Source organism: Coenobita brevimanus, chromosome 90 (assembly GCF_032717465.1).
Source record: "Coenobita brevimanus isolate Jiangsu-jjx chromosome 90, ASM3271746v2, whole genome shotgun sequence".
Lineage (NCBI taxonomy): Eukaryota > Metazoa > Arthropoda > Malacostraca > Decapoda > Coenobitidae > Coenobita > Coenobita brevimanus.
The window spans coordinates 39,733,472-39,751,640 of NC_137043.1; the positions used below are offsets into that span (position 1 = coordinate 39,733,472).

General features: G+C 41.7%; 1 protein-coding gene across 1 annotated transcript; it reads right to left on the reverse strand.

Annotated features, from left to right (window-relative positions):
• Positions 1–1,730: 1,730 nt before the first annotated feature.
• LOC145411681 (uncharacterized) lies at positions 1,731–6,832 on the reverse strand. Its single transcript, XM_080281687.1, has 5 exons — positions 6,658–6,832; positions 5,223–5,365; positions 4,836–4,856; positions 3,843–3,971; positions 1,731–2,837 (listed from the first exon to the last, which is right to left on the reverse strand). The coding sequence occupies exons 1-5, from the start codon at positions 6,830–6,832 to the stop codon at positions 1,731–1,733; spliced, it is 1,575 nt and encodes a 524-aa protein (XP_080137813.1).
• Between the last annotated feature and the right edge of the window lie 11,337 nt (positions 6,833–18,169).

Genomic DNA, 18,169 nt, shown 5'->3' on the forward strand with positions numbered 1-18,169 from the left:
GTTTAATGGGGATATGTTGGAGGGTCAAGGGCTACATAACTCAAAATTTCATAAAACATTTCCGCCACCCATCTGAAGTATGTCGTGGGCTGGTCTAAGTTATCACCATGTGTCCACCTGAGACTGGGGGACAGCTGGAGGACCTGGGCAATCACTCTAAGTCGTTAAGAGGAGGTGATGAGCGATGGGAAAAACAAAGTGGTGAGGCCGAGGGCGAGTGTTGCGGTGAGGCAGGTGGGGAGCAATGCAATGAGGTGGAAGGACAGTGATGTGATGAGGCAGCAGGGGAGTGATGTGGTGTTCTCAAAGTCACAGGTTTCAGTATTTCACACAAAAAATGCTATCTCTCCACTCAATAACACACACTGAGCTTTTCTTAGCGCAATATTAGCTACTTTGCGACGGCGATGGTGTTTCAATGCGCATGTAAACACGGGGCGGCACTTTTGACTCAAACAAATGAATGTTGGCTTGCAAGGGTGGCGCACGTCCACATGGGATCATCATACGTGATCGTTGCAAAAATCACATAAACAATTTTCACTATTACTGGCCCAAAACTGGGTATAAGTTTTCATCAATTTTTACAGCAATAAACTGCATACCAGATGATTGTATACAGTAGTGGGTCACCACTGCATTTTGTAAACACTAAAAAAAATAAATAAATAAAATAAAATAAATAAATGCTTCTCAAAAAAAAGTTTGTGACCCTAATGGCCATAACTCAAAATTTTTTATCAATAGGGGGGCAACTATGTGAGAGTTGTTCCCATGTCTTGCCTGTCACATCATATTTTTTCATCAGTCCAACTCAAAGAATAGATGAGAAAAGGCTTTCTTGAAACCTCAGTAGTCCTCCTATGCACCACACTCTTTCACTTTCCACCACTTTGTCACTTGTACCTACTGTTAACACTGAATACATCAAATGCTGTCTCATGGGAAAGTAAACAGCTCAACATCCCTTGATACTTCAAATCACACCTGGACCCACACTAGCATTTTCATCAGTAACCTCCTCAGCCAAAGTACTGCATGCAAGTTTTTTGTTTTTATTTCTACCCCCAGATCATTTATCAAGCCGAGGAGCCCGTAAAACTTTTCAGATTAGAGGGTTTATGCATAGCCTTCACTAAATCATTCACTAACTGACAGCTCACCTACCATAAGAATAAAAATAATAATAATAATAATAATAATAATAATAATAATACCAATTACAGGGAATAAAAATCAAATATAAAAGTACACGATCAAACTATGAACTGTAACGGTCAATTTGCACGTCTGACAATGGTTGACAGTTTGACTGTACACATTCATGCCATGCTTAATGGGTTCTGAAGGGCACCTGATCCATACAGCCATGAAACTCAGTGAACAGGTTAAAGAGAATACTGGTATGACAAAACTACTACAGTACTTCGTACTGACCTTCATTCACTCAGTGACACATTGAAGACCAATGGTTCCAAACATCTAAGTGCTTCTTTCAATGCTGGGAGGTCACTCACATCACCAAAGAAAAGAGTTACACAATATACAATATGGCCAAAAAGTTTCCTTGTACCATACTGACCTTCGCTCACTCACTGATGATTGTAAGTTTAATGATGCCTGTTCCTTGTATCTAAGTGTTCCCTTCAATGCCTGGAGGTCACTCATGGCACCAAGTACTGGGGTTAAAGAGAGTACGGTATAGCAAAACAATTTTCTTGTACTGACCTTCAATTGTTTAATGAGGACTGTAAGACCAGTGTTGCCTGTTCCACACATCTACGAGCTTCCTTCAATGCTGGGAGGTCACTCACACTTGCCACCTGCTGGAAAGTTCGTTCCAATGCTGACACTAGCTTTACCTTTTCTGAGCTTACAACATCAACATCAGTTAAATTGGGGAATGGAGATTTCACATCCAATAATGCCTCCTGTCTGGCTGGGGAGTTGTGTGGGGAAGCAATGTGCATGGTTACACAATCGTCTTCTGATGGGTCCTGGGTGAACTGTAATGTGAGGTAGCCTTCAGACATCACAATAATCTGCTTCTCCATGACTAGACTCTCCGCTCCATCATCCACTATCCCTTCACATTCGTCCTTAAGTATGATTTTACTCACAGGTTCATCCACTGGTGCAAACACTTCACTGTCTGGCTGGATGTTTGGTGTGAATATATGAGTTAAAGGCTGAAGTACAGGAGTGAGTATTCTATCATGTGGTTCATCATTAGAAGTGAATATTTTAGTAATGGGCTGGTCAGCTGCTGATAACAGTCTGCTAAATGAATGATCATCTGAAGAACCATCTTTATCCTCACTGTCATTAACTGGTGTGGATATCTTCCCCTGAGGTTCATCTACGGAAGAAAACCCCTGTGCCTTGGAAGGGTCATCTGGTTCCAACATACTGACCTCCTCCTCCAAACTGGCACAATGCTGTTCACTGGCCTCAGCATCACGCACCAGCCTCCTCAGAAGCTCCCTGATGTCCTTGACCATCGGATAGAAGCAGCGGTCATGGGGAGATGCTTCATTCTCGTTGAAAGTCTCTCTTGAAAATTGTGTCACAAGCGTTTTTATTGCTCTGGGCGAGGCGACGTTTCCCCCGGCGACCAGCGTAGTGACATAGCGAGCCACCAGGGGGTGCAGGGGTACCGGCGTGTTGCGGGGCACCTCACTGGGATGACTGTGGTGGTGGCTGGCACGACTCACCGACACGACGAACCTCTCCTCCCCCACAGCCTCATCTTGTATGATGGCTTGCTTCAGCAGGTTGGCAAACTTCCCTTTCATCTTCTTGCTGGTGTCTGAGCTGACTGCAAATTGTGGGTATGCCTGTGAATACAGTCAGCATTACACAGAGAATGGATACAGCTTTGGGTGGTTAACCTCTTCGATATAATCACATCTTTTCCACTTTATTCTTAGTACTTCTTTTCCACTTTATTTTTAGCAGCTACCTCCAGAAGACAACCTTCAACTCAAGAGGAACACTGTGAACTGCAGGAGTTAGAGATAATCTCTCTTTCAATAAGAGAGGAGTTTCCATGGCTGACTTCAATCATCTGACGGTAAATGGAATATACTGAAAAAATCATTGGATGGAAGGAATTAAAAAGGTACAGTACATGAAAGTGAATCTGAAGGTGGGAGGAGATGGATGATGCTGAATCTGGTAAATGAATGATTCCTACCTATGAAATGCCCTGACGCATGATCCACAAACATAGAAAAACACAAAAGTCCACCTCTCAAACTATATGCCCAGTGAAATGGATCACACAGTCATTTACACATAACTCAAGCTCTCAAAATCCACTATACAGAGAGACCCATAAATAGTACTCAATCGTGGGTCCATCTACTGGTGTGGACATGAGTATGACAGTGGGAGCAGGAAATTAATGGGGCAGAGCAGACACTGCTAATGAGCTGACTAAGCCATCCTTGTATGACACAAGGAACTGCCAGGTGGAGTGGAAGAGGAGTGTTATATGTATAATCATCCCACAAACATAACTACACTACTATAAGTATTTTACAATATAAATATATACATAACTTCACAACACTTAAATACAGAAAACAATAAAGAAAACATGTCAATCTGAACTCTAACGCAATCTGTACCCGGCAGTAAGGTTGGAATAAGTTGGATTTAGTTAGGTTAGATCAGGTAAGGATGTACATTAAGTTAGGTTAGAGGCAAGAGGTTCAGTTAGTTTAGGTATGGTTATGTTCAATTAGGTTAGGTTAGCAGGGATGGAGTGACTTCTGACATACAGTACTGACCTTCAGGCCAGATCAACTTGAATGTATCGCAGAACATTCAGCACCTACCACAATGTGCCTGACAGTCATCTTGGCGGGACAGTCGCTCTTGATGGTGCGGTATGGTTTCCTCTTCCGCACCTTCCCCACCTCCCCATCCCTCCTTCCATCATCTCCATCACTGCACTCACTCTTTTTCTGAAGGTGGAACACAAAGGATATAGCAAATGATTACTGGCAAAGAGCCACTTCCAAGTTTATGTTGAATTTCAGCAGCAGAACGAATTATTACAGGACTACTTCCTTACAAACAGTACATGTCAAAAGCTATCAGCAAACATGACAATGATGCTGACAACGTTTTGGCAGTTATGTAATCTGCAGATCAAAAAATCACTAAATCATATTTTATAAAAAAATAAATAAATAAATAACAATCCTCCCACGGCGGACATTTTCTGACTGCCTTGAATTGCCTATATCTCTACTAAGCCTAAACCAATGTTATAACCAGCTTTGTACAGTATATGACCATTTACCTTATAATTACATAATAAAACTACAGCACCATCATAAAAGAAGAATCTGATATACTGGGTACAATACAAAAACCTGAAAGCTTGTCAGTCATGCTTGAGAAATCCCTATCAGATAAGAAAAGTGTTCAATACAGCTAATCATTCCCTTTAAAAATGTTATCAGGTCCCCACACCATCATGAGGCAATATATTGTAGGTCTGGATGGTGGATGGATGGATCCTGGTAAAGAAAATGTAAGCAGGAAATAACTTGACATAAAAGAGCACAAAACTGAAGAGCAATAAACTTGGAGCCCAGATGTCAGTGTTTATGAGAAAGGATACCTGATCATACTGCTATAACATCAGACAGTTTTCTTAAACTCTCTGCCTCCATGCTCCATCCTTTTAGGCAGGCACAAAGGACTTGTCTTAAAAATAAGCTTCATTCCTTTTTTTTATCCAACTCTAATCCAAGATTTAGCAATGGCTGGCAGGCACTACCATTCAAATAAATAAATGGTCAACTCAGAAAGCCTCCCACAGTTTGTTTTTCCCTCTTCCTCTGACTTCCAAATATTCATGTGGTGCTGATGTATTTTAATTCTAGCTCATATGATTAATTTTATATATGGTAACGTGAGGATTTTTTTTTTTTTTTTTCATGATTACGACCCTGAATGCCTTCTTTCTGGAAAAAACATTAATCTAGTACTATGCCTCTAACAGGACCAATTTACTCTGCTTCAAAGAGACATTTTGAACTATAGAAGTTCGATGCAGCCTTCATAATTCCTGTCACAACTTAAGGTCCATCCTAAGTTTAATCAAATCACCTGGTAATGACAAGAATACTAGAATAATACGTATAACATATCATCAGACCGAAGGGATTAAAAAGGGTTAATAAAAAAGAACCTCCTTGTCCCACCTTCCAGTATGCACGACCACGACGACAGTCCTTGTTGACGACACGTGTGATGATGAAGGGAGCATTGTCATTGAGTGCCACACCCTGTGGTGGGGCTCCCTGCAGCTTTGGCAACACCCAGTGGATGCTCAACCGATTCTCATCTGCTAACAAACAGCACTCTTAGGGTCATATTGCAGGTGGCATGATGAAAATCTCTTGCTTAATGATTTATTTTCCACATGTTACACCTTAACACTCACTTGTATGCTATTTATATATATAATTTTCATACTGCATTACCACTGTCTGCATCAATAATGTACAAAAGTATACTGTGTATGGTAAGTTGCTAAGGATGAGATGTTAAAAAATCTCGTCAAAGTACAGTATGACCCTCAAGTTTACCATCAGCATCACCAGTACATGCCAGGTTGAGTCTGCTAGGGAAGATCGGTCACAGATGCTTTACCTGGTTACCAAGATAAGACTGTGAAACATGATTTGCATAGGCCTGATGGCAAGGTATGCTAAAAACTAGAAACTCAGGAGATAAGAGAATGATTTGTCCCTTTCATAATTAATGCCTATTACAAGTAGCTACTTTCTCATATCTGAATTACCTGGTATAATACAGAGACTACAAGTATTAATATAAAGACCACAAATATACGATATAATGTAAAAAATAAGTAAATAAATAATTTTAAACTCTGATAAGTGAATGAATCCATGCCAGCTACAAACCTAACTCAGCCACTGAGTTCATGACATCCAGCATTTTATATGCAGCCTTACACTAAGCTGAGTGAGTTCTCTGATCTAAACGTGGGACTGAAACAGGGATGTGTAATGTCTCCATGGCTGTTTAATATATACATGGATGGGGTTGCAAAGGAGGTGCAAGGTAGGGCAGTGGATGTAGGGGTGGCTCTAATGAATGACGGTGTATGTAAGTGAAGTGGAGGGAGAAAGAGGGAGGGGAAGACTGAGGACAAGGTGGAGGGATGGAGCTGAGAGGTATATAAGGGAGAGGGGAATGAGCTGCGGGGAAGGCAGTCAAATAGTGGGTGACAGAGCAACTTGGAGGCGTTTTGTCTGCGGCCACCCTTTGCAAAATGAGGGTGTCGGGCTATAGATGGATAGATAGATTACCGTGCTACTGCTGGTAAAAAAAGTTACAACAGTCAGTACTTACTGGAATACCAAAAATCATCGGAGAAAACAGTTTCTAAGTCCAAAAAGAAATGGGGAAATGGGGCTGTAAAAGCAAACTACTGGGAATGTTTAGCTGTCAACAACGAAAATACATGACATTAATATATACACCTACACTGAAGAAGGATGATACGACGATGTGGTGACATTAAGTACCACAACATGCATGAACAAAGTACTCTGTACAGTAAAGAAGGCTGTGCCACAGTGATCATGATGATGATGGTTAAAGTCTTACAGTGCTTGTCAACACTCCTGGTGGAAAACCAGAAGTTATACTGGTGAAGATGATCCCGCAGATCTTTCAGCTCGCCGAAGTTGTACAACACTCCCACCACTTTCTCATCGTCCACATGTACAATTCGGAGTTTTTCGAAGATAATCTCATCGTACTTTACGAACCTTGCTTCCATTGTCACACTAACGTTGTCCTTCACACATATTCACCCTAGTCACCAGTATGCAGCCACACGCCAATGTTTACATCGAAACTTGTAGTTTAAACGATCTTTAATCAGCGTTGCCAAGTCAGTCTGCTCTCGTCCAATCCAACCCGTGATCCTTATTATGACTGTGATTCCTTCCTTCATCCACAATTTTCCTTAGATTTGTGTCCATCCTTGATGATATTCGTTGCCTGCACAAAAATTTATTTTTACAATAGTAATCACTGGAGTACGCAAATAAAATGTTGGCCATAAACGCTTCATTGATAGGCCTACACGACTATAGGGTTCCGTTTAAGCTCATTAATTTGTAGCATTCATGTGTCTAACTTTTTAAAATAAATGAAGCAAGAACACAATGTAGATCGCTTGGGGGGAAAAAAGTGGTGGTACGGTTCATCAGACAACATTTTACAAATAATGCTTCCTATTTGTGGACCAAGCTATAATTTTCTGCTATTTAGCAAATATTCTAAAGTGTTGATATAAAGTGACTATAGATTAACGACAAAAGCGGGGATAATACTAGCTAGCGACTTTTGATGCGGAGTTTAGTAACTTTTAGGGATGAGTCTAACACTTGAAAATTTGAGTTGACAACCCTGCAGGCAAGCACGCCTGAGACTAGGAAAGTCAACGTGTGCGGTACCTCCGGTGAGGATCGCTGAGATATTTTTTTCCCCGTATATTATTCACTGCCCAGGACGCTAGTGTGCGGAAGCAGTGCAGGTATAAAACTTTCGTTAACAGGTGTGATCGTTGAGCACAGTGCATTTGTAGTGTCCATATTTTGATATAAAAACTGGGAGCGATCGTATTACGCGAGATTGGTAGGAGATTTAGCGGAAGAAACGCAAGGTCTTTCTGAAGATGTATTTAATCATCTGGTGGTAAACTGATTATATTAAAAAAAAAAAAAATACGTTATCGGCGTGAAGGGTTAAGTGAACATAGCAGTTGCAAAGGGTAATTGTTTAGGTGAAAATGAGGAAAGAGACACTATTCTGGAAAAAAAAAAAAAAAAAAAGCACGTCCATGCTTAGTCTGGGTCAGATGTAGTTGCTTTAGTACAGTTGTTTTAACGCAGTTGCGGTCCCTCAACTCACAACGGGAGGGGGAAACGAGATTGGCGTCGGATTTTCATGATCACTCGACTTTTACAGGAGGGGAGTGGGTCGTCGCCAAGGGAGGGTTGGTCAAACCGACCTTAGCGAAATAAGTCGAATCAAACATCCTCTATAATATACAGTGAATTATTTTGCTATATTGGGTAGTTTGTTGGGGTTCTACACAACTGTGTAGGGCAATATATTGTACAGCAGGGTAAATTAATGCTGTACAGTATCAGAGTACTGTGTATCTATTTATCTATTGCCAAACGCCATAATCCCATAAGGGGTGGTCATTTGACTTTGAGTTAGATGTTTTACGGGGAGGGACACTAACCCTCCACCAACCCACTTGTTGACACGAAGGGAACACGTACGGTTTGGTTATTGTATCAGAGTACTGTGTACAATATTGTATAATGCTGTGTACATTTGTGCATAGTGCTGTACAGTACTATAATGTGCACTAGTGTTGTACAGTATTAAAGTGCTTTTGTGTTGTACAAAATTTCATTCATTCATTCATTGCCAGACGCCATGTATCCCACACGGGGTGGCCAAGGGCTTAGAGTTAATTGTTTTACAGGGAGGGGCACTAATCCTCCACCAACCCCACTTGACAAGTAGGTATGCCAACAGCATCTGGGTGTTCCCAGGCAGTCACCCATCCAAGTACTAACTAGACAAAATTGTAGTGCTTTAATTATAGTACTTTTATGTGCTTTAATTTTGTTCAGTGCAGTAATGTTAGTGTGTAATAGTGTATGGTGTGGTTTACAGCAGACACAGGGTAATAGCAGTATGTAATATGTTAGACTATTACAGGGTTTTCAGAGTAATAGTAATAGATCACCAGTTTTCCTGGCTGTAATAGTAATTGTAATAGTAATAGAAGGCAAAGTAATAGATAATTGTATATTACTTTCCCATTACAGACACTTCTTTAATACCATTTATGATAAAAACAGCCTTCTCACCTTGGTGACCTGATGGTTGCTCTCCAAGCTGCAGGTACACCACAGGAGACCTTGCAGAATGGGGAGTGGTCAATAGGCCATCAGATGATCTAGACATACTTGTGCATTCTGTGGAACAGCCTCCCAACGATAATGAAAATAAAAAACATTTTCAATTTAATTATTACCGCTATTGTAATTAATATATTAATAGTAATAGTAATACTAATAGATGACCAGGTAATAGTAATAGTAACAGATGACCACTAAAGTAACTATATAGTAATATAATAGCGAGCAAATGAAATTAATAGTAACAGTAATGGAAACCCAGTAACAGACCCCATGTCTGCTGTACAGTAGTGCACAGTGTCAGGACAAAAGCCCATAATAGAATATTCCAATAGGATAAGACTCTAGAACAAAAGCTCCATGATTAATTATGAAATTTAGCCTAGTTTAATTTATGCTAGGCTAATTTAGGTTAGGTTAAGGTGTAGTGTTAGGTTAGGTTATTTTAAGTTAGGGAGGGGGGCAGGGAAAATTTGGACATTCCAAAGGAGGGGAGGTGATAAAAAGAAAAAAAAAACACACAAAATGATAAATAAAAAACCCTCATATGTTGGTTACAGGTCTGATACATTATCTAACCAAATGCCTTTTTTTTTTTCTTTTTTTCCCCCTCCAGAGTAAGGAAAAAATTTCGGTCCTCAAACAACTGTCATGCTGCATTAAAGTACAAAATCTTTATATTCCCCGAAAATAGTAAAGATCTCCATAATACCACAGAATTTCATGCCATTGTATATTAAAATTATCTCTAGAGTCTATTGCTTTAAAATTACTCCCAAGGGGGAGATGGAATCTCCCCTCCTCTCTTTGGGAGTTAGAAAGTAATCATCATATCGTTTCACATACTGGTAGTTGTTTTTTTTTTTTTTTTTTTTTTATAAAGGCTCCATCATGCTTGCATGCGACAGCCTTGGTCACCAAATGGCAGCTTTCCACACTGCTCGATCTCTGACAGCCTCCCCATTCAGTCCCTTACCCCCTGAGGGCACACTTTATGACCTCGTCCCCAATCTTTTTCGGTCTGCCTCTAGCAACCCTACCCTCGAGGTTCACACTTCTCACCTTCTTCAACCAGTTGTCATCCTCCATTCTCTCAACATGCCCAAACCATCTCAATCTACCCCTCCACATCACAACACCAATACACTCCAGTCCCATCCTTCCTCTCAACAATTCAATTGTAATCCTATCCCTCAGGCTTCACATTCAAGGACGCACCACACATCCACTTAATCAGTCATTTCTGTATGTTAAGCTTATGAATATCCTGTTCCTTTACTGCCCAGGTCTCAGTACCATACAGCATTACACGCCACATATAAAGATCACATAGCACAGAGGAAGAGCCCTTTCAATGTCAGGAGAGACAACAACTCTCTGAACTTCCTCTGACCACTCCTTACCTTAGCAACAGAGCCACCTCCAGCCCCGCCTCCAGCAAATAACAGTTCTCTCCAATAACAAAACTCTTCCACACACTGAAGAGACTCACCAGCAAGATCAATCCTTTCATGCTTGACAGTCTGTACATGCTATCCCCAACACACCACACTCATGAAATCAGCATTATTTTGCAGCCTACCTCTAATACCACTACATCTCTTATGTACCCACTTATCACAAATTCTGTACAAGATGGAGTTGCCTCACACACCCTTGTAGCAAAGCTGGACATGGACACACTTTCTTTGCTTGGACAGTACTACCACCAGCCCTGGATGATTATCATCACTTTTGTTTGATCACCTTTTAAAACTTTGTGCCCCATTCCATCTCTCCACTTCCTAAATCTTTTCTCTGCCACCCTTTCAGTCTCTGCAATCAACATACAGTTCCCATAGAAGTTAATTTTTAAAGTTACATGAAAGAGTTTCATGCACCATGGGAAACAATAAGGGGTTTAAGACTTACCTCTGATGCATGACAATATTCATGGAAAACTCATTGCTCAAATCTCTATTCACTCTCACCAGGGTGTGAACACCCATGTACATAGCCATACCACTCAATCCCAGGCTTTCTCATCGTCCACTACACCACCTCCGTAGGGACTCTGTCAGAGGCATTCTCCGAATCAGCAAAAACAAAGCATGACTCCTTTTCTTTCCTATGTATTTTTCCTGAAGCTGTCAGACAATGAATATGGCATCAGTGGTTCCTTTGCCTGGCATAAACTCAAACTGCATCTCATCAGTATTCACTCTTTCCTTTGTCATATCTTCTAGGGCTGTCTCCATTACAATCATTACCTGGTCCAAAAGTTTGATACTCTATAATCTCCTTTTTCCAAGTCATCATGTACACATTTACAATTACACTTTTCGGTCAGTCATCTGGGACAACACACTCATATACAGTAAAACCGAATTTATTAAATCAATAACTAAACCCACTCCTGTGTCTCCTGAGGCCATCAACCTTTCAGCAGTCAACCCAGACACACCCGCCTCCTTCCCCAACTTCATTCTGCCTGTTGCCCTGCTTACTGCAGCAGCATCAGAGAAAGGCCAATGGCTAAGCAATGGATTCCCTGACTCCAAGCCTTTCCTGTTCCAAACTCTTCATTCAGCAGCCAGTAGGTTTTAATGCTCTCTCCAGATGTCATTAATAGTCTTACTGTCCACCACTCCCTTCCCTTCATCATTCTTCACACACTGTTCACCTATGATATCCCTGTTTTTCCTCTTGATATGATTTGCTACCTTAAATACCACATTCTTCCTTTCAGCACTATTTAGGTGACCCTGTAAAAGTCTCTCAAGACTCAGATTTTGCCCTCCTTTCTAGCCTTTCACATGGCAACCAAATAGTCCTCTCTCCTTAACTGCATCTTCTACATCTTCATCCCACCACCTTGTTACCTTATGACATGGAGGGCTCCTTGTCCATCCACACACTGAATCAGTAACACTGAAGAGATTGTAACAATATAAATGTATAGTTCTGTACAGTATAGTGCATGTAGTGTATACTGTACAGTATTACTGTACAGTAATCATAATGTACTGTACAATACTGTTGCACAGAACAGAGTAGTTGAGCAAGTAAGTGTTGTACAGTAATGAAATGAGAGATGTCTTCTGCTCACTCTGCACTTCCCAAAATGACATAAATTTCATATACTGTACATGCATTTCATTACAGTGTGAAATAGCCTGTCCCAGGTTTTTATTTGAGTTCTCATCAGCTGAGACTTAGTGTCTCCAACCACAATGATTGGCTGAAGCTTCCAGGGAGAGAAGCATCCTGCCATGTGATTGGCCAAAAAGACCATCAGCAGAGCAGGGAAAAATTCCCCCAAACAGAGAGTTCTTCCCCATCCCTTAGCTTACCGCTACCGCATGATGGTTGGAGAAATGTTAGTACAGTACATGGCAAAATGCAAACCCTCGTATGGGGACCTTAAGGGGAGGCGTTAGTATATCTGCCCCCTTGTTGGCTGATTATAGTACTAAGCAGAACAGTGACTGATACAGTTAAATATTTAGGCTTGCCTTCTTGGTTATGGTAGCTGGGGGCACCCACCATCCACTCACTTGATGTACTGCTACCTTCGGGGGACTACATCGGTTGACAAGCCAAATGGTATCCTGTAAACCAAACAGCCATTTACTGTATGTACTACTTTGGGTGGTTATCATACAACCAGTCAAATGCCTGGTGGTCTAGTGGGTTCAGGCACACCAACAAGATGTGGCTGGTAAGGGTTTACATCCAAGGGTTAATTAGGGTTTATTGATCACATAATGCCACTCTTAAATCTTATGACTAAGTAGCCTAGCCCCAGGCTCCTATACTTCTGATGGGGCAGTGAAGGAGTGGACACTTGTAAATGTAGATAGACAGATACATAGATGGAATGAAGAGGGTGGAGGGAAAAAATATATGTTTTGAGGTAGAGGAGTGAGAAAGAGTTTCATAGTATTAGCAGCAGTAAGAGGAGGAGGAGGAGGAGATGAATAAGAGTCAGTGATGCAATGCAAGATGAAGACGGAGTTGGTGAGGCAAGAAAATAGGTCTAGGCATGAGTGCAGTTGATATGCATTAATATTAATCTTCCTGTCTTTCCTAATTATGAGTATGGGTAGGCACCGGAAGCAGAAGATGAGTGCAAGCAAGGTGAAGACAAATGATATGGAAAAGAAGAAAGATGAAGTTAGTAATATCAAGTCAGGAGAAGATGGTGACACAGAGCATTTTGTTTCTCTGCTCACAAATCACTACCCTCTAACTGCCACCAGTCCACCCCACCCCATCACTAGTTATGAGATGGACATAAGTGAAAATGGGGTATCAGTTGACCTGTCACCCCCCACTAGAAGGTTAGTTATTGTATTATTCAATTATGCCAGTAGGTTAGTTATTATCTGCTGGCTGTCTGATTTTCTAATTATTACTGATAATTTATTAAGGTTAGTTTTTATCTCATTCATGTCATTATCTTACTTACTTAGCCAGTAGGTTAGTTATTATCGTATTCTAGCGACCTGGTTTAGTTATTATCTTATTGAGGTTAGTTATTGCCTCATTCATGTTATCTTACTCGTTCAGATCAGTGGTTAGGTTGTTATTCATGTTATATAATGATGATAATGAAATTGATAATGATAATTGTACATGCAGGAGGGTGTTAGAAGCAATGACAGAGCAGTGCCCAGAGGTTTTAAGTGGGACTTGGGTGGTTGCAATGAGCGGCCCTTCTGGCATGGTCTACAGCACCCAACACTCCACCACAACTACATCGCATGCCACATCTACCACAACAACCACCACCAACACCCATCAAGATTCTGTTTTTGAGGTCAGTGCACCACTCCCCCCCCCCCACTTCTATTTTTTTGCTCCCCTGTAGTGCCCGAAATACCACCATAACCACCACCACCACCACAACAGCTACCAACAGCCCTCAACATTCTTCTTTAAGGTCATTGTACCCATACTCCCTTCCCGCTATTTTCTCCCATTTTCCCCCTCCCTCTACAGTGATTCACACACAACCATCATTCTCCCTTTACATTTGGTACAGCACCCTTCATTCCTCCCCCCTTCTCTCTCTCTCTCTCTCTCCAGTTTATTACACCATCACCACTTCCACTGCCCCCCACCATTGTCAGTATACTGTCAGTGTAGCTCCCCTCATATTTTGTCTTACTTTTTAAACAACATTTTAATTCATTTTGTGGATGGGAAAGAGGTCAGGACAATGATGATGATGATTGAAATTGTGTTTCCAGTCCAGTTTGCATTGACTGTATTGTATCTCATTCCTGACAGATGGAGTTTAATGACCATGGATGCAGGAGGAGAGTGGAGATTACAATGAGGCCAAAGGCTGAAATCACTCTGCCTAAGCTGAGGAAGGAGATCACCACCACTACAGCCATGTGTGAGCCCTGTGGCAGGCAGGCCTTCACCACCACCACCACTGCTGCTGGGGCTATGTGTGAGCCATCTGGCCAGCAGGCCATCACTAACACTACTGCTGCTGCTGGGGCTATGTGTGAGCCATCTGGCCAGCAGGCCATCACTAACACTACTGCTGCTGCTGGGGCTATGTGTGAGCCATCTGGCCAGCAGGCCATCACTAACACTACTGCTGCTGCTGGGGCTATGTGTGAGCCATCTGGCCAGCAGGCCATCACTAACACTACTGCTGCTGCTGGGGCTATGTGTGAGCCCTCTGGCAGTCAGGTGAGTGATGTTAAAACAGTTTCATACAGTTCTGACAAGTGATAACAAAATGTTCGTAGAGTGGGTGTATAGTAATAAGAAATTTAATATAACACTGATGATGACACTGTATTCAGGTGCTAGAGTGGATGGTGGAAAAAAACCTAGAAAGAACCTATGAGGTGCACGGATCAGCCGCGTTCCCCGTACCTCGGCCATCCTCTCTCATCCTTCCCGTCAGTGTCAGCAAGGAGTGTCGGCAAGGATTCTCTGTAGCCATCACCCCATCAGGCACACAGGATAACAGTAGCCAGGATCTCCATCTCATTGTGGATGGTAGGTGGCCATAGCTTTTGTGCATAATGTGTTGTGCATATTACATGCACACAATATATATATATGGTACTGGAGAGGAACAACTTCTCTTGGTGACACCAATATTACCAGGTGGGTGTACTGCTTGGTTATACTGTAATCCCTCAACTCCATCTCTGTCCCTGAAAAGAAGGGTGATGGACTGCAGAAGGACACCTTCAGCTTGTGGTGGAGCCACCTGGTTTATATCACATGAAAGTGTCCCTCTCCAGGGCCAGTGTTAATGGTATATAGTGTGTTGTTGGCACGACACACACAGGGCAGCTGAGGTGGTTCAGACATTTAGAGAGAATAGAAGAGGTTAATTGGGTGAGGAGGATTAAAAATATGAAAGATGAGGGCAGAGTGCCAAGGCACAAACCACAAAAGGCATGGAGTGAGGTATTATGTATACATCTCAGGGTAAAGGGTCAAACCAGAGATGCTGTAGATCAAGCAGCCTTGAGAACAGCCAGCAGATGACCCAGAGTTTACACATAATAGGACTGTCAAAGCTTGTAAAAATGTAGAAGAAAAAAAAACTAATATGGTTTATTTAATGTGCACTGATCTGTTTATGTGACAGTTTGACTACTAGACTTTTACAGTGTGCATGCTCGTTAGTCTAGAGTTAAATACTTGAGCTAAAAAAATGTGTGTGAGATGGGAGAATAAAGATGCAGTGATGTGTCACTACTTTCTTTTGTCTCTTTCCCAACCTGATATCTGCAGTGGTGCGACCATTAATGACCCAACATATCCCTCTTCTGCTGTACCTGAGGACTGACCTGGGTCTGACGGAGGCTGATCTGCAGGCACCCCTCCCTCCCTACACACGCGACATGGTTGCATACTACCTTAGAAAATTACAGGTTTGTCATAGGGTTTTCACCAAGTTACCTATCTCTCTTTTCCTTGACCAGTATTCACACTCCTTCTTTTGCCTCAGAAACTCAAAGGTATGTTACAGTGCTTTCAGCACGTTACTTTGATCATCTGTTTTGTTTGACTGTCATTCACACTTCATCCCCCTCCCCAGATCATCATCATCATCATTAACTTGTATTAGTCCACTGTAGTATAAAGATATCCTCCAACTTTCTACACTCAGACCTGTTGGTTGTTAGCATTTTCAATTAACCCTGACACAGAATACTGTACATGTTGTATCCTTATGTGTTAGCAGGAATGTGAGGGCAGATATACCCTGGAAGCAGTTCTTTATCATTCATCCTTTATTGGAGGGTTTCCAGGAGGAAGTAGGGTGTTGGAGATTGATGCTGATAATGTTTTTCTGGATACTTTTACCTCTCACTTCATCTCAGAAGTGCCTCACAGTTACCTCCGCACATGCTACTGCTTCACATCTCTTCATAATTCCATTCTCACTCTTAACACAATGTTATTTGTTGTATTTGTAGCATCCTTTCTCTCCATCTGTGATTGATTGGTTCTCCATATACTGATTTATGAAAGTTATGACCTCACCTTAACTATTTCTGCTTTATTTTTCACCCCTAAGAAAATAATAACTTATTCAGATCAGGTGTATGCAGTTCATATGTGATTAAGCCATAACCATTTTTCCTTTTTTTTTTCCCCACAGGTAGTGACAACATACTCAGATTGTATGTACACTATTCTGGATGTATCAGAGGCTGGGGCATCAACTGTATGTTTGTACTTAAACAACATCCGAAACTGCACCGAGACACAGTGGACCGTGGCTCAATACATGTTTGTTCATCATGGCATCCAGCTTTACTACCCACACTTCAACTGCATACAGGTGGCCCCAGGGGATAGGAGTTTATTCTTGCCCATGGAGGTGAGCTGATGTTGTTGTTCTTGTTCCTGTTACTGTTGTAGTTGTTTTTCTTCTTGTTCCTTTTATGTGTGTAGTGGGATGTATAAAAGCCCACATTGCTTAGAGGCAAAGAGGGGATCTTTTCTTTGACTTGGTGGTAATGTGTGCATATATCAAGCGCGAGGGACTGAGATCGATTCTCGGCCAGACCAGTGATTAATTTGTTAAGTTTCATTTCAGTTATTACACTGGTTGGCAGCAGTGTGAGATGTGAGTCGAGGCTTGGAGGGCAATGATGTTATTGGTTAGCTGGCAGCATTCTAGTCCTTACATCCTGGGGATGAGCTTTTTTTTTTTTTTTTTTTTGACTCTGGGCATAGGCTTCACAGTCTGGTCCCAAGGCCCAGTAGTCCTCCTACATATCATACACCACTACATGTCACCACTTCGGTGCTAACACCCACCGTCCATATTGAATACATATTAGGGCTGTCTCATATGGGACTGGTGTATTGGAATTAGCGGGGGTATTTTTACGACGTCGGCGCATCGTCAGGTAGATCAGTAAAGTCTTTTTTTTTTATTTTTTTTATTGAATCCTTAAACTGTTCCCTGCCCCAGTGGGGATTTGAACCTGGGTCGAGCAGGACTGCAGGCCACCTTTCTACAAACTGAGCTACCGCCTACCCCTGCAGCGTTCCAAGTGGTGGCCTCCGATGCTATGCTACTGTGTGTTCGAAACTAACCAAATTAATCACCAGGGGAAGAAAAGAGTGATGTAAAGGGGTCTGTAAAAGCCCGCGTTGCTTAGAGGCAAAGCGGGAATCCTCTCTTTGGCTTAGTGGTAACATGCGCGCATATCAAGGGCGATGACTGATGTCAAATGTCGGCCAGAGCAGTGTGATTAATTTGTGAGGTTTCCTTTCAGCTATTACATAGGAAATTAATGGACTGCAGAAACATGACCATTTTAACCTGCAGTTTTTTCAGAGATTTTTTGCCTTTACTGGTAGGGATGGGCATCCACCATCCACTAATCAGATGTAATGCTGCATTCAGGTGACTGTACACTGACCAACAAGGTTCCTAATCTATAATATTATGAGTCTGTGTACCCTTGGTGGTCTACTGTGTAGTTAGGTAGTCAGTGGATGGGCAGCTGCTAAGGCATAATAGAGAGGCAGAGTAATGCTGAGGACTTGATAGCAAAAAAAAAAAAAAAAAGATGTTGAAAAAGATTACTTGTAATGAAAACTATTTGTAACCACCTTTGAAATTCGCCTAATATTTGGTGGGCAGTCAGTGGGTAGGTGGCTGCTGTAGCATGAAAGAGCAG